The 24,156-nt window shown below is 36.0% G+C and overlaps 3 protein-coding genes across 6 annotated transcripts in view; 1 reads left to right on the plus strand and 2 right to left on the minus strand.

Annotated features, from left to right (window-relative positions):
• Positions 1 to 1,460, plus strand: part of LOC142356056 (uncharacterized) — a 29,400-nt gene extending 27,940 nt beyond the window's left edge. For 3 of the 4 annotated variants that reach the window (XM_075408035.1, XM_075408037.1, XM_075408036.1), the window contains exon 10: positions 1,278 to 1,460. In XM_075408035.1, the coding sequence (XP_075264150.1) occupies positions 1,278 to 1,350 (73 nt within the window). In that variant the 3' untranslated portion in view covers positions 1,351 to 1,460. The remainder of the gene's footprint in view (positions 1 to 1,277) is intronic. The other variant, XM_075408038.1, reaches the window with a different exon arrangement.
• Positions 1,335 to 13,484, minus strand: LOC142356055 (N-alpha-acetyltransferase 25, NatB auxiliary subunit-like). Its single transcript, XM_075408034.1, has 4 exons — positions 13,177 to 13,484; positions 8,409 to 9,578; positions 7,492 to 8,016; positions 1,335 to 2,306 (listed from the first exon to the last, which is right to left on the minus strand). Exons 1-4 carry the CDS (start codon positions 13,451 to 13,453, stop codon positions 1,381 to 1,383), a joined length of 2,898 nt encoding a protein of 965 aa, XP_075264149.1. The 5' UTR covers positions 13,454 to 13,484; the 3' UTR covers positions 1,335 to 1,380.
• Positions 13,485 to 16,342: 2,858 nt separating this feature from the next.
• On the minus strand, positions 16,343 to 23,138 carry LOC142356054 (uncharacterized). Its single transcript, XM_075408033.1, has 3 exons — positions 23,024 to 23,138; positions 22,289 to 22,494; positions 16,343 to 16,684 (listed from the first exon to the last, which is right to left on the minus strand). The coding sequence occupies exons 1-3, from the start codon at positions 23,100 to 23,102 to the stop codon at positions 16,442 to 16,444; spliced, it is 528 nt and encodes a 175-aa protein (XP_075264148.1). The 5' UTR covers positions 23,103 to 23,138; the 3' UTR covers positions 16,343 to 16,441.
• Between the last annotated feature and the right edge of the window lie 1,018 nt (positions 23,139 to 24,156).

Below are 24,156 nucleotides of genomic sequence, written 5' to 3' on the forward strand. Positions count from 1 at the left end.
ATAATCTTGAAAAATTGGAATAGAGTAACTTTCAAAAGGAAAAAAACTCATTTATTAAGAACCTATCTCAACCTAAAATACACAAAAATTTAAATTAAACTTAAATTTTAAAGTGCAAGTCATTTTATTGAGTGAGGTAAGTCACTTGTGATTAAAATCTAATCACGCACAAAATTTTTGCTAGAGAGTGACAAATGAAGTCACGCGCGCAGTTGCCGTTAGTGAGAGGAAGTCATTCAGAAAATTTGACTTTTTCAGCTTTGCTGTGTGAACGAATGTAAAACGAAAAAGAGCGTCAGACGACAAAGCAAAAAAACATAGCAGCACAAGTCCTGACGTACAATTCAAAGACATTTCATCGACTAAACAAAAAACGAGACCTAAAACGTACTATGAGTGAATTGGGAAAACCATTTCTAAAAACTAACATAAAAAATAAAAAAAAACAGAAAATCAATGTCAAAATGCCGCATGTGAACGAAAACCACTAGCGAAAGATAGAAACTAGGCCTAGAATGAACTATGAAAGGATTGGAAAAACCATTTAGAAAAAAATCCTATCCAAAAAACAGTAAAAATCAAAGTGAAATTGCCGCATGTGAACAAGAGAAAGCGAATTTTTGTTCAAACACCGTTTTCTCACTCTACTTCAAAATTAGAGCGAAAAAAAAATCACGCCGCAAAACCACTCGCTTTTTCGCTCCACTTCCTGTTTCGGCGTGACCAAAATTATTACTCCGATTTGACTTCAAAAATCGTAAAAATGTGTGAACAGATCTTTTAAAAAAGACAGCGCCCCAACACAATTCAAATTCTTTGAATTGTAAAAAAAACCAAGAGCACCGCAATATAGCTCCGCTCAGCTTACAGCTTCACAGCTATAAAAAACAATTCCTCATCTCAATTCTTTGATTTAAGCAAAGCTAAGACGTAACTTGATAGAAACCTCCCAATTTTGTCTGATTTTCTAAAAACTACTTCTGGTTTTTAATTGCTCTCGAACGAAGTTTGAAGCAATTATTGAAAAACCTTTTGGTATTTTTAAGCCAAATTTTTGATTGACCGTTTTTGCTATCCAGAAGGGCTGGAGTTCGAGCCCATATGAGGTCAGAGTTTTGCACCCATAAAAAAAATTTCTACACCTTTTTAAACTCAATTGCTCCCCCCGCCTGTCGTTCGAGAGCAATTCATCGGACGTTAGTCGGTTTGTTTTGTGACTTAAAAAATTGCATGCATCAATGCTTGAAAAAGTAAAGGAAACAGTTTGAGTCAACTTTCAGCTTCCGTCACTCTGCAGATGACAAAGAGAAGAAGAGCAAAGACAAGAAATCAAAGAAAGATGCAAAATGATAAATTCAAGCACAGGAAAATAGATCTTTATCACAAATACATGTTTTTCAAATATTCAATCTTGGCTGTACATAAATTATTAATTTGGGACAAACAACAATTCAAGTTGTTCTTTGCGACGTCCACGTCAATTTCTACAATCCATTCAGTTTCATTCACTCTCGCTATCAACTTATTGATACCTTCGCTGATCTGTTCTAAGAGTTCCTTTACCGCATTAGCACTTTCATTCTCACATTTCTGCTTTTTCTTGCTACCACTTACGAAGCCAATGCACAAAACGTACATAGAAATAGCTTCACAAACTAGCTTCAATTCAACCAAATCTTGCGACTTTATATGTTTATTGTCAGAAAGTAAGAATTTAGGCTCAGATATTTTGTGGACGAAAGCTGTGATTGATTCGGGAAGTTCAGGCAGTTGAATTTTAATTGCAGCATTGCTCTTCGGATCAACTCCATTCGCGGCATCGTTGTGTTTACTCGCGAAACTCTCGATTAACTGACAGTAAAAACTGTCCAGACCCAGTTTGACGAATTCCGAAACTGGGCTTGAAAACGGACTGAAGGGATGTCCTTGCAAACCTTGGTAAAATTCATCTTTGCTTAGATCTTCGAACACTTCCAAACATTCGCTCACTGCCAGTTTGAAATCTGCACTCAGTTGAAATATTGAGGTAGAAATCTGTGAAGAACTTGACGTTGTCGAGAACGTACAAATCAAGTGTGCGAAAGAAGACACCAGCGTATATCTGGACTTGAGCCAGGATAGTTCCAGCTTGTATGACTTGTATCTTGCTTGGGTTCCAGCCCAATCTGTGGATAGGGGTTCCCAGGAATAGTGGAGGTCCAGGTCTCGATCGTCAGACCACTCGTCCCATTCGGACATGACCACTCGATAGTCACTGAGAAACTCACACATCTCTTCTCCTCTGCTTTCCATGTTGTTGGTCTTGTCTAAAAACAACACTGAATTACAGGTCTCAATTCTAGTTTCTCTATGCAGATACTGAGCAAAAACCTTCGAATCAATACACTTACTTTATGTTCAGGATAATTTTAAATATTAGATGTTGTGCATGCTCAGGTCACCGTTTCCGCAATATCAGTTTAGGGGTAAAATTCTGTCATGTTGAAGTTCACGTCAAACATTTTTCAGTCCTAACTCGCATCTTAAAAAGCTAAAAAAAAGTTTAGTTTAAAATGCGAGCTTCATCAAATGTCTATTGTTGTAAAACGTAATTCAATGCAATACAATTACTCAAAATTTGAGTACAACAATGACACACTATTGATTAAGATCTTTTGCTTGCTGTTCAACGTTGAATTGGCAATAACAGTACCAATCTTAGAAAACTCAAAACTCATTTACTCGCTTAGCTATCCAGGATTGAAATATTCTGGCAATCAAATTAAAAGAAAAGATAATTTTTTTCATCTCATCTTAATAGCAATTTTGTTCAATATTCCGATCAATTCCTTGTTCGTAGAAGACGACTTGTTGATCTTGCCGTGAGCGCAACTTCAAAAGTTGTTTATTCCATGACTATTGTTGAGTCTGCCCTTAAGTCGAGCGTTCTTCGAAAGCAATTCAAGATCTCTGATGGAATAATCAAAATTAACACTGATTTGAAAATTTTTGATTTTGTAGTTAGACAAGAATTGTTTCGTAATGAGAGGATACAGGGGCTATTATCAACAAAAATAAGTAATAGAAATGCTAACTAAGGTCTATATGAACGAAGATCAATTCGCGGGCATCCAAAATTGGGCTTTAGGGTTTATCCCGTTTTTATTTTTGATTTCGATTTATTTTCTTTTTCAATACTGTCTCTGTTGATTCTAAATTGTTTCAGAAGATACTGCTTTATAACACTTTAAACATAATTAGAGAAGAATGTTCACTCAAAATGTTCAAGCTATGAACCAAGGTAAAGCGAAACAAATTTTTGTTCAAAGTAAAAAAAAACAGCGCTAAGAATTCTGGATACCACCCGACGCTTTCTTTGATGGAAATGAAAAATATTAATTAGGCATATTGTACTGCAGAACACTTCTCCAGTTCTGAAGCAATTAACAAAAACCTCAACTTTCAAACTTTTCGACAAAAAGTGCTCTGTTCGTGAAAGTTTTAATCAACTGTTAAATTTACATTCCCATGCGCAATAGGCATCTATTTAAGTGGGAACTCAAAGATAAAATCTGTAAAAGTTCCCTGCACTAGTAGAAACTATTCTAATTCAACGATCGATAAAAATGAAGACCAGAGAAGAATTGCAGAAAATAGGCAGAAAAATTCGGAAATACTACAAAATTTGTCAAAATTCAATCATTATTCTTTATCAAAAACAATTCAAAACTGATAGGAAGCATTGCAACAGCTACAAAAATAGCTAAAATAATTGAATAACATAAAAAACTCCCCAAACAAAAAATTATAATAAAAAGATACAAAACTTTAAAAAAAAGAAACCAGAAAGGCAAAATAACAAAAAAATCTCAAAAATTCATCTAAAGACTAAAATTCATTGGAGACAGTCAAACGTACAGCAATGGTTTAAGATACGTTACTGAAATAAGCATATCGGCTGAAAAAAGTTGAAGAGTTGAAACTACTAAACTGTTTGAAAAAACCGAACTTGATCAAAAATTTTGTTCGCTTAGAGCAAATTTCACACCCCCTTAACAGCTTTTTCTCATCTATTTTTCTTGCTTAACTTTTACAAACTCCTATAGACAAAACCAACTTTCTTTTCTCCGTTCTGCAGTTTTGTTCAACAACAAACAAAAATCAAAGTTTTAACACGTGCGGCATTGACCTTTACATCCTGTTTTAGAACAACTCGACTGATTAAAGAACATAGCCGGAATAATTACTGGAATGACTGGGGCAGAAGAAACTAATAAATATTTTCACCAATTAAAAAAATGAAGAAAGCAATTTGAGGGCAATTAATGATATATTTAGCCTCAAGGACAAACTGAACTTAGAAAAGAAATATTCAACTGTTTATAAGAAAAGCACATAAAACAGATATGTTAATTCATTACATTGACATCATTAAAATGCTTGAGCAACAAAAGGAAATACAAGCGTATCCAATTTCAATGGGAAACCGAAAAACTGGAAATTGACAATAAAAGTTAGAATTTCTCGATTTTGTGTCAAATTTCTCAACAAAATAGTTTTATAGCATCAAAACTTCAACAGACTGATACTCAAAAACTCCTTTGAGCAATCAGAGCATTCAGTCCCCAATAAATGCAATAAAACAAAAACCCATTATCAAAAATTGCTTAAACAGTCTAGAAACAACAAAATGCCTGCAAAACCTACAAATTAGCAGAAAACAGATTAAAAGTCATAGAACTTGAGAACACAGTCACTACAATTTTTCACTTATTAGTATGGCCTAATCAAACCTTCTAACAGCAAAATATTCACAATTTAAATAACTACTTGAAAAAGCCTAACGTGACCAAAAAAATGCTCGCTTACAGAAAAATTATTCTCAAAGACAGCGGTATGAAAAAAATTGTTCACTCCACACACAAGTTTTGTTCTGCAATCCGTCCTTAATTCAAGCATTTTATTTCCGGCTTCAAACTTCGCTCACAAAAAAATTAGTAAACATAAACGGACAACGTCGGAAGACTTGCTCTCGATAGACAGGCGGGGGGATTTAATTTAGGGGTGTAGCTGAGAAATTTTTTAAAGTTAAAAAAACTCCTGCAAAAACTCGATCCCGAGATATCCAAGATAGCAGTCAGATTTTTTAACCACTCAGCTACAACGGCTTTGCGAATCAACCGCTAACAATCGCATTTGTATCAGCAACTTCAAGGAAAGAGTAATTGAAATCACTAGAAATTAACAAGTGACGCATGAAAAGGTCATTGGACAAGTCACAGATTTTATTAGAACAAAAGCGCGAAAAGACAGTCAAGCAAAAATTTAGCAACGAAGAAGCCAACACGTTTACAATGACTGCTTCAAACTTCGCTCGAGATCAATTCAAAACATTGAGATCAATTCAGATTGCCCGAAAATAGTCACGATAGACAATTATGGCCTTCCATGGAATTGAAACAACTTAAGAAATAAGATAGACAGATTGACCACCAGTTGTTTACTAGACCACTAGACTTTCTGGTTAGATTCGGACTGTCATTTTTATGAGACACGTAGGCTTTATAAGGAAAAGGCCCTAAAGGAGCTTTTATTATTATTCGAAAATTAATTATATTATTCAAAAAAAATATTATTCTAAATCAAAAACTCAAGATTCTAATACTCAAGAAGTAGGGCATATACGTTTGGCACTACTTAGATGCACACTATCGATCTTTAACTAGTAAATTCTCACATAACTTAAGGTTCATTATGTGAGTTCAGAAGTCAACTTTTGAGTGAGGTAAATCACGCAATTGACCTATAAGCAGAATAAATGATGTCATGCACACAAATTTTAACTGCAAAGCAGTATAAGTCACTGAAATCAACAACGTCAATAGTCGCAAGAATCATCGATTGAAACGACGAATTAAAAACATAGCAGGAGTCCTGAGCTACAATTCAAAATTTCATTGACTAAACAAAGAATTAGACCTTGAATGCGCTGGCTTGATTGCGAAAACCATTTATAAAAAAATCCCAGCAAAAAAAGTGAAAAAACATAAACGCATGTGAACAAGAAATCACTAGCGAGACAGCCAATTTTTGTTCATACACCCCGTTTTCTCAAACAACTTCAAAATTAAATTGAGAAAATTTCACGCCGCAAAACGACTCGCTTTCTCTCCACTTCCTGTTTCGGCATGACCACAATCATTACTCCAATTTGACTTTAAAAATCATGAACATAGCCGGCAGAATGCCGGAATAGCTGCAAAAGAATAGACCTGCGTGCCATATAATAGAGATAGAAACAGATACAGATCTAAATTGAAAAAAAAATCGACGCCGCTCAAAAAAACTAGGTAAAAACATTCAGCGATATATTAATAAAGCTTGTTAAAATTCATTCCGCAGAAGCCTCTTATTAGGGACCTTCTTTACTGCACAAATGAGTTCCTTTGACCTTAAACAAATTCAAATTAAACTTAAGTTTTAAAGTGCAAAAGTCATTTTATAGAGTGAGGTAAGTCACGTATGATCAAAATCTAATCACGCAAATAACCTAAAAACTTTTGCTAAAGCGAGTGAGAAATGACATCACGCGCGCAAATGCCGTTAGTGAGACGAAGAAGTCATTCAGAAAATTTGACTTTTCAGCTTTGCTGTGTGAACAAATGTAAAACGAAAAAAGAGCGTCAGACGACGAAACAAAAAACATAGCAGGACAAGTCCTGACGTACAATTCAAAGAATTTTCATTGACTAAACAGAAAAACTAGACCTAGAATGGACTACGAGTGAATTGAGAAAACCATTTTAAAAAAAATCATAAAAAATAAGAAAAAAAAACAGAAAATCAATGTCAAAATGCCGCACATATGAACAAAAAAACCACTAGCGAGAAATGAAAATTTAATTCAAACCAAAAACTAGGCCTAGAATGAGCTGTGAATGGACTGGGAAAACCATTTAGAAAAAAAATTCCGATCCAAAAAATCGAAAAAACAGTAAAAATCAGAGTGAAATTGCCACATGTGAACAAAAAACCACTACCGAGAAACCGATTTTTGTTCAAACACCGTTTCCTCACTCTACTTTAAAATTGGAGCGAAAAAAATTCACGCCGCAAAACCACTCGCTTTTTCGCTCCATTTCCTGTTTCGGCGTGACCAAAATCACTACTCCGATTACTTCAAAAATCGTAAAAATGTGTTAACAGATCTTAAAAAAAGACAGCGCCCCAATACAATTCAAATTCTTTGAATTGTAAAAAAACCAAGAGCGCCGCAATATAGCTTCGCTCAGCTTACAGCTTCGCAGCTATAAAAATGTGTGAATAGATCTTAAGAAAAGACAGCGCCCCAATACAATTCAAATTCTTTGAATTGTAAAAATCACGATGTCTCCAATAATAGCCGCTATCTCTTCGCGGATATCAAACAGACTTCTCAAAACAGACTTAATAAAAAAAGGGTGGCTATTATAGTCTATTGAAAAGATTAGGTCGGATCTTAATAATCCTTACCAATTTCCACAATGTCAAGCATGAGCTCTTCCACGATACACTTGATGAATGAATAACTCTTGAGCAGACTCTGTTTCCACTGCAACATGTCCACTATCTTCCTGTACACCCCGTTGCGGTAGCCCTGGATCAGGTAGTCTGGAACCTGATGCACACTACTCTGGATGTACTTGATCAACGTCGGGTGCATCAGTCTCGCTTCCGCGTGGAACCCACATCCACTTAGTCTATTACACAAGACCCAACAAGTAGTTTGTAACAAAAACTGTTTAATTTGCATCCTGTCCATCAATTTGCAACATGCTTCGAGTAATCCAAGTTGTTGATATATTCGCATCATAACCATCAACAGCTGAGAATCGACAGGTGAGTCAACGGAGGCCTCTTTCAGTCGATCTAATGCTGCCCAGAGGTATGTCTGGTTTCTGGGTTCCTCGCTTAACATGTAAGCATCGATCAAGTAGTGTGAAGCTAAGATGATGAATTTTGAGCTGAACTGGGGCTCAGTTGACTGGAGTTCGACACCTAAATAATGAAAATTCTATATTCGCTTTTTCACTCCACTGTTGAAAATAGTTGATCAGGATATTTTGAGCTTGTAGATGTAAAAAATAGTGTAGGGACTTGGCTCGTCTCCTGAGTACATCAATATCTTTTAAACTTTCGCGATAGCAGGAAAAGAATATTAACATGAGTATTGCCCTAACGAGAAAAGGCATGGTCTGAACTTAAATTCTACTAAAAATTACCTTTGATCTCAGTTTAGTTGTAATTTCAATACTGGTTACATCAATTTCAGGTCTTTTTTCTTGTTTTACAATACTTGAATTGATAACATCTTTCTATCACAGAATTTGTGTATATACTACAGAGGAAACCTAATGTTCGTATTTTAAGTTGCTGAACAAGAGCCTCACCTAAAGGCAAATACTTTCTGTACAATCTGGTCAGTGTCTCACTCCTAGACAAACACTGCTCCTCAGTCAGCCCTTTTTTCTCCCTCGACAAAGTCCTCTCGACTTCACAAATGGACAACAGACTGTACATGTCATTCAGGCACAGAGGCACCTCGTCCCCACTACCCGTCTCAAGTGAACTCATTTTCAAGGTCATACTACTCACAAACGATTCACACACTTCTGTTGTAAGACACGGTCTGACGTAATTGAAAAATGGCGACTTATGGCCGAACGAATGGTAAAAGGATAGAACCAATGATGACATTGACGCTAACTCGATTTCACTCGACGAATACTCGATTTGTAACTCATCAAGCATTTTGCGTAAATGAAGCAGTGCGAAATGATGTCCGATGCATTTCTGATTTCTTTCCTTTTCATCAAGTAAAAATTCCACCAAAGAACTCAAATCATCTTCATAGCTGCCATTACTTTCATCTGAATTGCCATTTTTGTGTTCTAAAAGCTCGTCTGGTTGTGTTCGGATATGAACATAAGCATTAATAAGCTTTTCGAAAAAGAACCAATCGGCGGAATTTCCCATCGCAGTTATGACATCTTTACAGATAGGAACCAAGTCGTTAAAATCCGCCATTCCGTCTAGATATTCTACTTTCCGTTTCTCACGCAACACGGGCAGTTCTTTATCGTACACTGTAATGTTATCCTTGAAAACCTGCAAGGCACTTTTATAATCTTTCAGCTCCTCTAAAATCATAAGCAGGAGGTCAACTTGTTCCAACTTAGTAGCACCAATAGGTAAAGAATCGGCCACGCTTTTTTCCATCATTTTCCTCGCTAACGGGAGCTGAACTTTCATCCCGTTTTGCTTGTCCTTTTTGGCCTGTAAGAACACAGCCATAACTGCCCATAGATAGAAAGTCTTGGCCGTGTTTGGGAAGTTAGGACTGGCTGTCAATTTGTTCAGCTGTAGTGAGCGAACCTGCTGCATTTTGAAGTTATCTGTTCGGACGTGGGCCATAATAAGGCAGTTGATTAAGTCTTCGTTTTTGGGGTTTTTGTCCACCGCTTTGCTGTACAGTTGCTCAATGTCTCCGTTCTTGCGCATGTCTCTGAGACAGAGGGCAAACACGCTCAAAGAACCCTCGTCCTCTGGACCTTCCTTGACTGAAACCCAGAAAGTACAATCAAGCAAGGTTTGATAACTCTTCATTATGCACCTAATCTAAAACGTTTTGAATTTTGTCCATTATCAACATTTTACCCAACACGTGCTCCTAAAAAATGAATCCCCGGGAAAATGGTAACCAATTTAGAAACAAACAAAAACACAGCCGGCATATTACGGCACCAAAGCCGCAAAGTTGACTGTTGAAACTTGGAGGTAAAACTGGACCCGAAAGGTGCTACTCGGAGTGCGTTGACTTGAAATTCGTTAATTATAGATGAAATTTCAAACGCATCCGGCCAATGACCGGAAAATAGCCAAGAAGGTTAAAAAAAGACTAAAGCCCAATTTTTTGCACGTATCAAAAGGTGTTATAATTTGTTCCAGTTTCATTAGATTCAAAAAATATGGTGAAACCAACCGATAAATTGGGCTGCAATGAGCTAAATACTAAAACCAGTATACTCTAAGGAGATTTATTAACTTAATGCAATAAGTCTTAAACACTAAATCTTTGTGCCGGGATTTATTGGTTCATCCCGTTTCTTTTGATTTCGATTTTTCACCTGGACCGTATTTGCCTAGAATTGCTGAATTATTTCTCAATTCCATTCAAAACGTAAAATGAATAAAAACAGACGCCTAAATAGCAGCTTTTGAAAGGCTGACGGTGGCTAGTGAACTTGAAACACAGCGTCGAAGATGTAAAGAGCAATTAACTATAAACTGAATACCTAGGGTAAGTTCACGTTCGCCTTTTAGTACTGATGCGTGTCCTGAAATTTTATTTTCTCATTGATATCGAAAAAAATGAGTGAACAGATCTCAAAACAGAAACCGACTAACGTCGAATGAATTGCTCTCGAACGAAGTGAAGCGTCAAAAAGACTCTCCAGAAGTAAAAAATATTCTAGAACAAAAGGGGCAAAAGCGTCAAGAGTAAAATTTGCATTAAAACTGATACACGCGTTTGCAATACCTTGTCTTTCACAAAACAAATGCCGTCAAAAAATAGTATCTACAGGCAGAACGCATCAAAAGAGAAAAATAGAAATCACAAGTTAAAACCGAGAAAAATTGAACACAGTTGAAAAAACGAACAAATTAACCCAAAACCAGAAAAAATCAATTAATTTGTCACTTAGTACAAGCATACATACAAATGAGAAAAAAATGTTTAGCGCAATAAAAAATCAAGTTGCTCAAACACTATCAGGCAAGCAATCATAAGCTATCAAACATCTAGAGATTAACAGAAAACAAACCAACAAAGTTCTCAATTTTTTTCCCAAATTTTGTTGAAAAACACTAAAAATCAGACCAAAAATAGTTTGTAAAAACCACAAGTGAGCAAAAAACTTAACAATAAAAAAACTTAAAAGTTAACAATTTTTTCACACCTACATAATTCGCTGTAAGGTTTTTCTACGCTCTTCCTGATTATATCACCAGAAAACATAGCGGGAAAAATTCCGGACGCCACTAGGAGTAGGAAGCGGACCACCTACTTACATTCCACATACTTCTTGAACTCATTAACAAAAAGCTTACCAACTCAAGGCCAGCACAAAAAAAAACTGCTTTAAGGTATTCCATATTTCACTTAAGAGAATGTGATTTTCCGAAAAATAGACCAAAGCAAAACAACTTTTATTAAAACTTTCGGATAATTCGTGGCCGTCCAACAGCCTAATTAGCTTCTCTGAAAATTCAATTTTTGTCAAAAGTTTTTTTTCTATTGATATTTTCTTCTGTACATACCCTCATTTTTCCATTATTGCCAAAAAAACTTTGAAAATTATCTGTTTTTCGAGAATTTGAAATAGAGGTTTCAACAAATTGTTAAGAAACAAGTTTCCAACACAGACTGGTTATCTAAAAACGGCGAGGACAGCAGTAACAAACCAGCTGCAACAAAAAAGATACCAATAAACTCAAACTTGAAAACCTTACTTGGAAACAAACCAAACATTCCCTCATCCCAAACGAGACCAAAGAAAACCACAGACTCCTACAAGCAGGAATATAATCTATTTGATGCATCTAATTCCGATCTGAACCAGATAATGAAGATACAAACATAACCGACTAACGTCAGAAGAATTGCTCTCCAACGATTGGTGTGAGCGAGCTCAAATCTTGCAGCCTGCTTCAGTCGATTGGGGGGGGGGGGTACTTATACTCACTAAAATAGCTTCAAATAACGTGAAGAAATGTGCACCAATTTGGTACACATTTCATTTATGAATGAGTCAAAACGGTCAGGAGCATAAAGAAGTCAAATAAGAGCTTGAAATATTGAATAAAAAAGACCAACACGTATTCAATAACGGCAACTTCGTTTGGGAGATCAATTTAAAAAGTTTGGAATCTTAAGAGGAAAACAAATCACAAGCAAACAATGATAATTTTAACAACAGCAAACACGCAAATTTTACCAACAGTAAATCTGGAAAAAATTCCCAAACAAATAATAGCAAGCAAGTAAATCTGTAGACAATCCAAAACACAGTAAAAGCAGAAAACACCAGAAGCGGAAACATAGCCGGCAGATTGCCGGAAAATAGCCGCGATAGACGCTTGTGGCCTACCATGAATTGAAACAACTAACGAAATAAGATAGATTGACCAGACTCTAATACTCAAGAATTAGGGCATAAAAGTTTGGCACTACTTAGATGCACACTATTGACCTTTAATTAGTAAATGTTCCATAAGTGAGTTCAGAAGTCATTTTTAGAGAGGTAAGTCACGCAATTGACCTAAAAGCAGAAAGGAAGTCACGAACACAAATTTTAACTGCAAAGCAGTAGAAGTCGCTGAAGTCATTGAGAAAGTCAATTCCAAGAAGTCAGGGTAAGACGAAACATAAATCTGTTAGACAATAAAAAAAAATAGGAGCGCAATAATAGCCGCCTGGAATTGCTGACGCGGCTATTTAAAAACAACAAAATTAGAGAAAAATGCAAAACAAATCCAATATGCCGTGAATTGGTGTTCTTCATCTATTTGCAATCTAGTTTTCTTAATCTAGTAGCAATCGGCAACTAAGCAACATCAATGGTTCCAATTTTTTTCGTCTAAACAGAACGAGACAAAATGGCACCAATTTTTTAAGGAACTAAAATTATACACATTGACGAAAAATAAGCAACACTGCCAAAATCAGTAAATTTTTTTTAGACTTTTGTTAATAATTTTGTGATGGCAATGCTGCTCAAAACAAACAAAATTGGAAATGCTAAATCGTATAAGCATCAGTCGTAAAAATCAGCGCATTAATACAACCCAAATCATTTGGATTGTATTTAAACCACTATGAGACCAATAGCCTCCAACTATCGCTTCGCGGCTAATAATTAAATACGACACTACCCATCATGTTAAAACTGCGGCTTGGCCCACCAAGCGATCAATGCTTTCTATTTTGGGCTTTGTTGTCTATATTCACGCAAACCAGCGCACTGGAAATGTGTTGTTGACATGGGCTATACCATCTCATTCTCGGTGGAAAAGTGGTTTGTTGTTTGTATTCATGCAATCGAGCGCGCTGAAAATCTGCTATACGATTAAATTCTCTGTGAAAATAGAACTAACTGAGCGCATTGGCCTGTTGAGTGGCATCCTGTTGTCTCCCAGGCATTCTCCACAGACACAGGCACTTGAGTGCTTTAGCCTGATGTATGGCAGCCACACTTGTTGTACTACCACCTGAAGTACTCCTCTTGAGAAACTTGTCCAGCTGGGATATGGCCTGTTTGTAGTTGCCCTCGTCAACCAGGTCAAAGATCGGTTTCAATTTCCGCTCATCTTTCACACTGACTTGCTGACCACCCCCACCTCCGCCACCAGTGTCACGTTTTCCACTGCTCATCAAAAACTATCTGGAAGATTTCACGCACTTACCACTTTTAATTGGAACTTTAGAATGTGAAACAATATGACAAATCAATAGAAAAAAAACATATAATTTTCTTATAAAAACTGAAGAAACTAAAGAGTTAGCCTATCCTCAAAACAGAGCTCAACAACTGTTCCTAAATGCTAAATATTTCTTACACTAAAGGAAGTCATAAAAGCAACACTGAAGAAGCTTGTTGATAATGTTGCATAAACCAGCATTCGGGAACTCTCTTCTCGGAGGACAAATCTCAATGCAGACTATTCAAGAGCAAAGTACCCAACCCATATCAGTAATCGCTAAATACGATCTAAACTTCTGAGGTAAAGAAGCCACAATGCCATATTAAAAAACTGGATGAAACCCGAGGAGGGGATCCAACCACCTGAGGGCAAAGGGTGGACGGGTAATTGTTGGTGGTGGTGGTGGGGGGGGGGGGGGCTGATTGAGGGGGTCAAATTTACAAAGAGTAAGCTTAAGAACAGCTCTTTACGCCATGAAATTGTCTCCACAAAAAACTTGGTGAATCGAATTCTTAGAGAGGGGTAAGGTGAACTCCGGGCTTTATAGTGCATCCCGTTTTTGAGGACAAAAAGTCGGTCAAGCGAAAAATTGAACAAAAATACCACAGGACTAAAATAATTGCAACAAACATCGTTTGAGAGCAATTGAAAACCAACATTTGCTCATTCAGCCAAAAAATTAGACGTTAGGTAGGTAGCCAGAATTTTTTTTTAAAAAAAAAACATTTATTTGCTTAGAGAACTTTCTGCATAAAATCTGAAGAACATCGGCAGAAAATTTTACGTTTCCAATTTTACATCTTTTTTACTTCTGTAGTATCAGCAGTAAAATATATTATGGTTGAGCAGTTCAAAACAGAATATGAATTCAAATTTTAATTTTGTGGCGAAATCTAGAATTACTTTGCCACGCACTAGAAAGAAATTCCGATAGATCTTCTCTAATTATTAGAAAAAAACTTTGCCGAAATTTTAAATTTTTTGCCTCAAAAAAACAGTTTCAATTTTTCGACCAAAAATTTTTTGCAGTGAGCATAATAGTTTCTATAACTAAGTACACAGGCTGAAGGAATTAAGTACACAGTTTGCCATTTGGTGAGAAAATCAAATTTTAAAATTGTACTTTTTTAATTTTTCTGATCTGCAAAAATCAAAACAAAAAACACAGCACTGGGGTCCTCTGACATTGGCTAACTAAAGTTTCAAAATTTATACAGCGCTTTCATCTCAATTGATGTCAGAACTGAGTACTTTTACTGAAAAACTTTGAGGGCAATTGCTTGAATATAAATATCCCAAAGTATCTGCAAGATTGCAAAGAGTAACCCTAATAATTGATATATACTAGCAAAAAGCGTCCTCTGGGCATCCACCTATAGTTTTCCTTATTTCTTCAAAAGATAAACCAACTAACGTCGGACTAACCGCTCTCCAACGACAAGCGGTGCAATTTAATTCATTGAAGGCTATAGTCTAGATAAATTTTATGGATTCAAAAAATTTGTTGAAGAAGGGTTTCGAACCCTTTGGCGTAATTGACTGAAGTAGTATCTACAACCCAATCAGGCCCTTATGATATTCAATCATTCGATTGCTTTTGTTTCAGTAGCCAACAATTTCTAACCAACAACAATTTAGGTAACGCAAAAATCAAGAAGTCAAGCGTGAAAAGTCAGTCGAGAAGTGCAACCAAGAGAAATTTCGAGACCCAAAAACGGTCATGCAAAAATTGAGCATGCAAAACACGTTTACAAAAATTGCTTCAAACCTCGTTGGGGGCAACTAATCAACCATAACACAAATTTCTCTAACAGGGCAACTTTTGAACGTTAAAAATATTTAACAATTTATGGGTTCATTTTACATATGAAAATGTATTACTTTTATTCTCAGCATTATAAGTCGAGTTTACGCATAAAGGTAACTTCATGAGCAAAATGTCAAGTATCTGAAACCTGTTTTCAAAAAGAAACGCACTACCTGCTTTTAGTAGAAGTCGTTAGGATCAAAGCTTTACAAAAAACAAATTAACCTTCAAGTCCCTACCTACTCTCTCATTGGAAAATTAGAGCAAAGTCTAGAGCCAAAATTTTAAACAAGGAGCAAACAAACTATCAATATGAAGCGCTAGATTTTGCGACTGCTAAATTGAGATTTCAACTGAAGAAGAACCAAAATTTAAACATTTTTTAAATAAAGCTAAGCGCACAACCATAAATTTCAACATTTTTTGTCGGACAGACGCATGGTTTCGTCACAATTTGCCAAGAAGGTCTACGGCAGTATGCATTTGTTAATTGCCAAAAATTGTGCCACTATAACTATAATTCCTCAAAAAGAAAAAAGACAATTTTTGTTCAAATCATATTTTGCTTTTATTTGGAAATTAAACTAATTACCTGTTTCCAAAAGGCAAAAATGCGTCTCAGGAACAAAAACACGAAGAGGACCTCCACCGTGATATTGTTAAGCAAGGCTATGAAATTGCTACAAAAGCAAAAAAGACCACAGGAAATTCATTACGAAAAACGTTTCACAGAAACTGAACAAAGCAAAAAGAAAGTCAAGTTCAATTTTGAATATCTTTGAAAACTCGTGATTCGTAGAAGCTTATTTTACCCTCCGAAATACATTCCAGCAAAGCAATTTAAACTACCCTAACAAGATGCGAAATTTAGCCAATATATTTCCACCCCAATGGAGTAATTGCCTTCGAAAGGCTTCGGATGAGGTTGACTTTGGTAGTAGCAAGCAGCGTAAGATAAGTAGGGTTAGAAGTTAAGCAACCACCATTCTAACTTATTAATAAGGAAAAAATAATAAAGTTCAAATGTAACACTGCCATGAAAAATCTTTAATTCAATTTTGCTGAACTTAAAGCCAAGCAATCGAATCAAAACTAAAACAAAATTCAAACAAGTTTGAAAAACAGCTTGATTTATTTTTTTCGTTTAGTCTTTCGTTTCGCTTTCTTCTTCAGTGAATTATGAGGTGTCGTTGACTGATTACTTTTTATCTCTGTTGGTCTTGTGTCAGTCCTTTTACAAGTACCCTCCTCTGGTATTTCTTCAATGAGAACTTTTCCGCTTTGCTTTAATGCTGCTTCGTTATTCTGGACTGATTCTGCGATTTCATTTTCATCACTGCTGTCTGAGCTCTCTTGTGGTATGAGAGAGATTTTCTGAAAACAAAACACAACCATTATTAGCTAATGTTCTAAAACTGTCCGAATTTTCGAACCCTTCCGCTTTACAATTCAGAATTATCGTTTTCACAAAAACTTCTGCTTTAATATTTGTTTCATTTCAATTGAGCAGACACCGAGAAGAACTTGGAAAATTAACCATTATTAAAGAATTCCTGATCAAAGAGAGCGTTGCTGTTAATCATTTAAATATTTAAAGCAACCAGACCATTTGAATTTCCAAACCACTGTGATATGCCGTGAGTAGCCTGCACTAGTTAAGCAGACTTAACCCAAATTTAAATGAAGTTTTGGAAAACGTCTGACCCCACCTCCAATTCAGTAAAAACAAAGTTATTTGGGCTTGAGAGTAATAACTAGCATTCAAAGAGGCTCTAAAGATAAATGCCGAAATAACTAGTAACTATCACATTCGAGCACATACAAAACATAACCGAAGAATTGCTCTCAGAATTAACGCCAAAGAATTGCTCGCCAACAACAGGCCGGGGGATTGTCAATTTAATTTAGGGGTGTAGCTTAGAATTTATTTATTCGTGCAAAACCTCCGCCCTCAGAGGGGTTCGAAACCGCGACTTCCAGGATAACAGTCTGACTGCCCTCTTAACCACTAAGTTACAGAGGCTTTGATCTTCAACCGCTCACAATCGCTTTTATAAAATGCAATTAAATTTTGCACCAGCTCCTTCGAATTGAATTTTAGTAGTAAAATGCAGTAAGTTGGTGAATTACAATCTGGAAGCGATCATTTCGATCACGTAAAAATAAAGAAGTCAAAAATTGGATCTATTCTGCCCCCCAAGTGTTTTTTTATGAACCCCTGTTACAAATTATGTGTTGTTATATAGCACGCTACTATTTTAAAGTAATGCATGTGCTCCTGAAGGTCATAAAATATATATTCCCACTAAGCTTGGGGCCGAAACATAACATATCCCAAAAATCAATAGGCAACTCGAACATTCAAAGCTTTAGACAAAAAAAAACATGAAAACACTCTCACACACACACAAACACAAACGTTTAAAATAATTGCATCAAACCTAGCTTGAGGGATATTAAAACACAGCCGGCAAATTGCTGGAGAAAAAACCGCGGTTAACGCATATCAGGAATGAAAAGCAAAAAAGATAAAAATTGACAAAGTTTCAAAAGGTGCTAATTCGGTGCACAGTTTCAGTTAGATTCTAAATCAATACTTAATTAAGCTGACAAATTGAAAGCTGTTAAACTTAGGACTTATGCCAGCTAGCAATGGCTCTAATGAACTTTGATAATTTAATGCACCATGACTTCATGAAGGGTCTTTGTTTTATCTTCTGATTTCGCTCTTTTGACATTGACCTCGTTCACTACATTGCGTAAGTCAATGCGTTAAAGAATCTTATCTTAAATCCATTCAGCTGAAACAATGAGTGAGGAAAGTCAGGAGTCAAACGCGAAAATTGCAACTTATGTAAAACGAAGAACGTGATCAAATAGTAGATAGAATTTTAAAAACCCAAAGAATTCCGGAAACGACTCAAAGCCATCTTGGAAAAAAATCCTGCTTTTCAAAAAAACAAGGATCCGATGAGAGTAAGCATCAAAGAAGAGAAGATATCGATTTCAACCGAAATAACAAAAAATTTAGCCAGCTAAAAAGTAAATTAAACCAAGAAAAATTGCAATCCATTTACTTTTTCAATTTTTACAAGTCCCATACAAACGCAAAAAAAATATTTCTTCGAGTCGAGACAAAACAAAATGCACACAAAACTTCGAACGCATCAAGACAAGCATACATACATCTCGTTTGACAAAAACGGAAAAAACTGAAATTGAAAACAAAATTTTGTAAATTTGCTGAAATTTATGGAAAAAACTTATTGGTACCAAAGAATCTATATCTGATTTAGATTAAATTAAAAATCTTCTAAGACCATTAGGCTTAGAGTTCGGAACAAACAAAATCAATAAAGCATAGATATGGGCCAAAAGTCATGGGCGAAAATATTCTTAAAACCGGAAAAACAGTTGAAAACACTTCCCAATTAGCGTAAAACTCCTTTACATTACCAAAAAACTTCCAAACGCAATCGAAACAAAAATAAAATTGCGGGCAACATAAATTTTAAAAAACAGCTGGAAAAAACCGCACGCTGACAAAAAAATTGCCTGTGTAGGAAAAATTCTTCACACTTTTCACACCTACATTTCTCACTCTGTTTCACTCACTGACAAAAGAAGGGACGAACAAAAAAATAGAAAACAATTACACCTCTTCGATTCTAAAAAAAGGAAGCGCCTGAATTATAGCCGTTGAAAGGCTAGCGGCGGCTATTAGCAACAATGAATTACAACTGAACGCAATGATGAAATATGCATAGTGAACGTCAGAGAATGAGAATCAACAAAGAAACAAGTTTCAAGGCGAACAAAACTGCAGGTGAAAACATACGGAAAATATTCACGCAGAGTATCATAACTGCTTCAAAACTTTGGGTCACAACAGCAGCAGTGAAAAAAAATAACTTCGAAACATCTCTAACTTTAACTCAATCAATCAAGTTCATTCAAAGTGACATTAAAACCAAGTGTTCTTATGATTATAAATTCTCAGCGTTGTAACGAACTGGAAAACAAAATCGACCAACATTGCGGTTTGAACTCGATTCAATTTTAGTCTGCTTCAGTAGGAGGGTCTCCAAATGACGTCATTACAGGTTATCAAAGACCAGTTTTCGGGTTCAAAGTGAAAACACAAAACAAATTGAGGCACACATTTCATTTAAGTTTAAGTAGTTGTAAATATCAATTTTAATCACAAGGAATTCAGAAAGTCAAGGACATAAAAGCCACTCAAAAAATGAAATTGGTCAAGCAAAAATTCTGCATTACAAAAACAAATGACTATAATAATTGCTTCTAACTTTGTTTGAGAGCAATTGAACATTTTTTTTTCACTCATACGAAGTCGTTATGGTCAACATTTGTAAGAAATAACTTACAGTACCCTCTCAGATTATTTCGGTTTGCTTTTGGACAGATGAATTGGGCTTCTCAAATGTAGGCTGAAGCGGTACCGACAACAGACGCCGGAGATCGGGAGGTTCGAACCCTCGATCTCCGGCGTAATTCAGGCCAATATTAATCATTCGGCTATTAGGCCCTTGTGCTCGCTTATGTTACGATCCATTTCAGCAACAGACAATATTCCTGGAGCAGAGGAATTTAGGTTACGCAAAATTCAGGAAATCAAGCGTGAAAAAGTTACTGAAAAAGCGAAACATCAAAAATCAGTAGTTGGAGCTGAAATCAGCACCATTTTGTCTTAAAACCTCGCTAGATTTGAATTGTGGTAAAAATTTTGACCGATAAGATTTGATCGTTAACAATCATCGTTAAACTCAGAAAAGGACAAAAATACGCACAAATTTTGAAAACAATCGCAATTTTTTTTAAATCTTGCGAGAGTTTAAGACACTAAACTTTTCAAAACCATTTCATTGTTTTGTTTCAAACGACTATCCAGTATCCCTATTTGAAGATTTAAAAATTTCACTGGCTTATGAAGATCCAAAAACTTAATGAACATCCATGAACATAACTTCAGAAATTTGAAAAAAAAAAGAAATTTACAAATTTTATCAAAAAATTGCTGACGCTGGAGTCACAAAAATATTGATAACCATTCCATTAACTCTAGAAACTATCCTACAGCTTATCATCAAACCTTGGAGGAGGTCCCTAGGACTCTGGTGCCTATGATAAAAAAAATTTCAAAAAGATTCAAAAAATTTGAAAAGATTGCATATATATTTTTTTTAAAAATGCTATTAAAATCTTGAAAAACATTCGATTACATCTAGAAGCTATCCAGTAACCTATAATCAAACCCAATTGGAGGTTATGTGCCTCTCTTTGTGATAAAAAAAAAGTTGAAAACTAATCCACGGCCAAAAATACATTTTCCAGTAAATTATTATCAAGTCCTAACGGAGATTTTTTGTTAGGCTGAAAAACCTGAATAGTTTAAAAGTTTTGTTTAAAAAAACATTCGTGGAGTTGAAATCTTGAAAACATTTCATTACATTTAGAAACTATACATTAACCTATTGTCAAACCCTAGATGAGGTTCCTCGGCTCTTGAGGCTGGAAAAACCTTAACCGACAAAAAATTTCAAGAAACTTGAAAATGCAAGTTTTAAAAAAATGCTAAAACTTGTCATATTAAAAAATTGAAAGCTATTCCATGGCAAATATAATTTTTTTCAGTAAATTTTTATCAAACCCTTAAGGACTTCTGGCCCTGCGTCTGGAAAGATGTGAATAATGAAAAATAAATGTCAAAAAGTTAAAGAAATAGTGGGGGGACTCAACAGTGGGGGTGTCTTTAACCTATCAGAACTGCCCTTCACACCATAAGTTTAAGTCTCCAAAACAGTTTGAGCTGAAACAGAGCCGAAAGGCTCTAAGAGCACTTAATACCCGCTGGGCTCTACCTGTTTATCCCGTTTTTGAGGACGAAAAGTCAAAAGCGTCGGCAAAAAATCGTTCAAGCGAAACCACATAAAAAAGACCGACAGGAGTCATATAATTGCTACAAACTTCATTCGAGAGTAATTAAAAACATTTGCTAACTTTAAAAATGGTTCAAAACTCTTTGGATGTCAAATACTGATCGGCTCAAAAAACCAACAAGAATTAAAATGGTAATGATATAGCTCATGATATTAGTCTCAAAAAGATAGAGCTCCGCAATCCACTGGACGGCACATAGGGAAAGCATAAGGTCCTAACGGTATTAGAAGAAATTACCAATCGGTCGAAAAAATTTAAACATAACTCTAGTAATTACTCAATTTTGAAAATCTACAAAAATAGACAATTATCTTTCAACAACTGATAAAGGAGAGCGAATAAACCTATAGTTAGTAGAAGAAAGCTAGAAGGATACATGATAGAATGTGCAGAATATCGATACATCGTAAGAAACAGAAACAAAAAAATACTAATTGATTTTTGAAAGATGAAAATCAAATTGAAAATATAAAAAGTAAAAAACAAATACATATTATTTCAAAGTCGAAAACTCATTCACTGAACGCAGCGCATGGTCAATAAACTTCTGTCTCCCAGAAAAAATTTTTCACATGACAAAACTACTCTTTCGCTTTAAGGTCAAAACGCCGTCTCAACGAATAGTACTTCCGGTTAAAAACCTCAAAAAAAACTAATACGCCTCTTCGCGTCGTAAAAAGACCACAGGACTAATATAATTGCTACAAACTTTGTTTGAGAGCAATTAACCATATTTGAGTTCATATAGGACACACAACATTTTTAGGATAGACTTGCAATGATTAGTGAAAAACATGTATAAGCTTTTCTGGTTGTTTATGAATAAGAGCAATTTAGGTCATGCAAAAATCAAGACATCAAGCGTGAAAAAGTCTCAGAATAAATCAAGCGAGAGAATGTTCTAGAACAAATGTCAGACGTCAAAACTATTCCATTGCTAGGTGAGCTCCAAAAGCTAGCAGAGTTTTAGTAAATTTACTTTTCTCAATTCTTTCACTTAACCATTTCTGCACGCACCATTTCTACTGATGATTTCTGTTCCTTAGTATTCAATTCCGTTTTTTCACTGTCGCTGTCAGATTCGTCTCCGCTATCAGCATTCGGAATATCAAGATCAAACTCCACCAAGCGCTTCCCAACTGCCATGAGTTCCTTTTGTTTCTCCCCAAGTTCATCATTTGACTTCTTCAACAGGGGTAGAAAAGTTTTCACTTCAGTAAGCACTGAAATAACCAAATGGGAGTGGCAACGTCAAAACTAGTTACGATAAATAATTCTTGTACCAATAATTGAAAATTTTACACATGACTGTTTTACCTCTTCCAGCCCCATGAAGCTATTTACCAGTTACCATGATTTTGCAGACGTATCTCAATACAACTCTGTTAAAAGTATTAGGGATTGTTTGTAATGGCTATGTTTGCTATATCTCCTCAAATGTAAATTATCTTGTGATGGCTGAGATTCTAGTAGTAGAAGTAGTAGTAGTAGAATAGACTTCAGGGCAAATTCCCTAGGTGGTTTCCCCCTTTTGTAGTCCGAGTTATCGTAGCTTTTCAAAGATATTGCAGTTTCCACATCTGCATAATAGTCTCCATGTGCATTTGTTTGTCTCGTTGTACTTCCTTTTGAAGAAGTTCACATAAATGTCAGTTAGAGTCCCTTTGTCGGGTTTTTCGTATTTCCCATTATGAATTAATTTTGATATAAAAATACTAGGACATTGATAAGAGGTCAAAATCAAAAACTTACATTTTTCGTTCACAAGAGGCACAAATGAACTGTTGTTGCTTTCTGGCTTTAGAAAATACACAGATTTTGGATAGGACATGTCTCTACAGTATCATGAGAAGCACATATCAAACCTTAAACAAAACCGAGCTTAAACGTCGGGCGAATTGATCAACGACCGTCGAGCGGTTGGCTTCGGGAGTAGCAAGCTGGGGCATAGGAATGCTAGCATTAGGGGGGTTCAAGCGATGGGGGGTAGGGTTGCGAAGGATAGATGAGATGAGGAGTCTAATCGACAGGTGCAGGAGGTTGAACAATGGGAGTGTTGAGGGGGTTTATGGGTGGGGGGGGGGGGGGGGGGATTGACGGCGGCGGCAGGGGGTTCAAACTTTTGAGATTAGGAACCGCCCTTCACACCATGAAACAGTCTTCACAAAACTTTTGGATAATCGCATTCTTAGAGCATAGAAAAGCATACGGCTCTAAAGTCACCCGAAAATATTAAAAACAGCAAAAATGAAAGGTAAATTAAGAAATGCCCCTCCTCATCACTGGGTGAATATTGGTTGGTCCGGGCCCTCCCAGCACTACGTCTTCACAAAGCATTTGTATGAAATCTATCAATAAAATGATGAGAAATACAAACATCAGCTGGGAAAGTAAAACAAAAGACAGACGGCATTAGAAAACAAACAACTAATGACGAAAGTAGATGAGTCCAACTAACAGCCTCCCTTCTACAATCACGGCTCCCATCAAAGCTTCAACAATTTCGCACCGCCTAAGCGTCCTGGAACCACGAATGCAGAGGATGCAACTCCTCAGGAGAGCAAAGCTGATTTTTGGGGTCTTTCCCATTATAGCCACCCATGAAATTATAGCCCCCATTACATTATGTATAATTACCATGATTGGGGGCGGGAGGCTATAGGTTACATGCCCACTAAGCTGAGGGGGGGGGGGGTGGCTATAATGGAAAAGACCAGATTTTTGTCCCGAGATATGCTATATTAACGTAGCGTAGCTGAACTCTTTTCGAGCAGAGAGCTTCGATGCCAGTTGTTTCAGCGCTCTTGAAGCTGATGGACCAGCTCCTACACTGCATTCCAGGAACAGCGAACAAAATGTTGCTTTCTCAACGTCAGTTATTCTTT

This window comes from Convolutriloba macropyga, unplaced genomic scaffold (assembly GCF_964194025.1).
Source record: "Convolutriloba macropyga unplaced genomic scaffold, txConMacr16.3 SCAFFOLD_957, whole genome shotgun sequence".
In the NCBI taxonomy this organism is placed as follows: domain Eukaryota; kingdom Metazoa; phylum Xenacoelomorpha; order Acoela; family Convolutidae; genus Convolutriloba; species Convolutriloba macropyga.

Coding starts and splice junctions, on each gene's coding strand:
- LOC142356055 (XM_075408034.1), bottom strand. CDS start 13,453: ATGAGCAGTGGAAAACGTGACACTGGTGGCGGAGGTGGGGGTGGTCAG. Junction 9,579..13,176: donor TCAACAGGCCAATGCGCTCA/GTTAGTTCTATT, acceptor TCTGGGTTTCAG/TCAAGGAAGGTCCAGAGGAC. Junction 8,017..8,408: donor CAGAAAGTATTTGCCTTTAG/GTGAGGCTCTTG, acceptor TTCATTATTTAG/GTGTCGAACTCCAGTCAACT.
- LOC142356054 (XM_075408033.1), bottom strand. CDS start 23,102: ATGTCCTATCCAAAATCTGTGTATTTTCTAAAGCCAGAAAGCAACAAC. Junction 22,495..23,023: donor GCCTCTTGTGAACGAAAAAT/GTAAGTTTTTGA, acceptor TGGTTATTTCAG/TGCTTACTGAAGTGAAAACT. Junction 16,685..22,288: donor AGAAATCATCAGTAGAAATG/GTGCGTGCAGAA, acceptor TTTTGTTTTCAG/AAAATCTCTCTCATACCACA.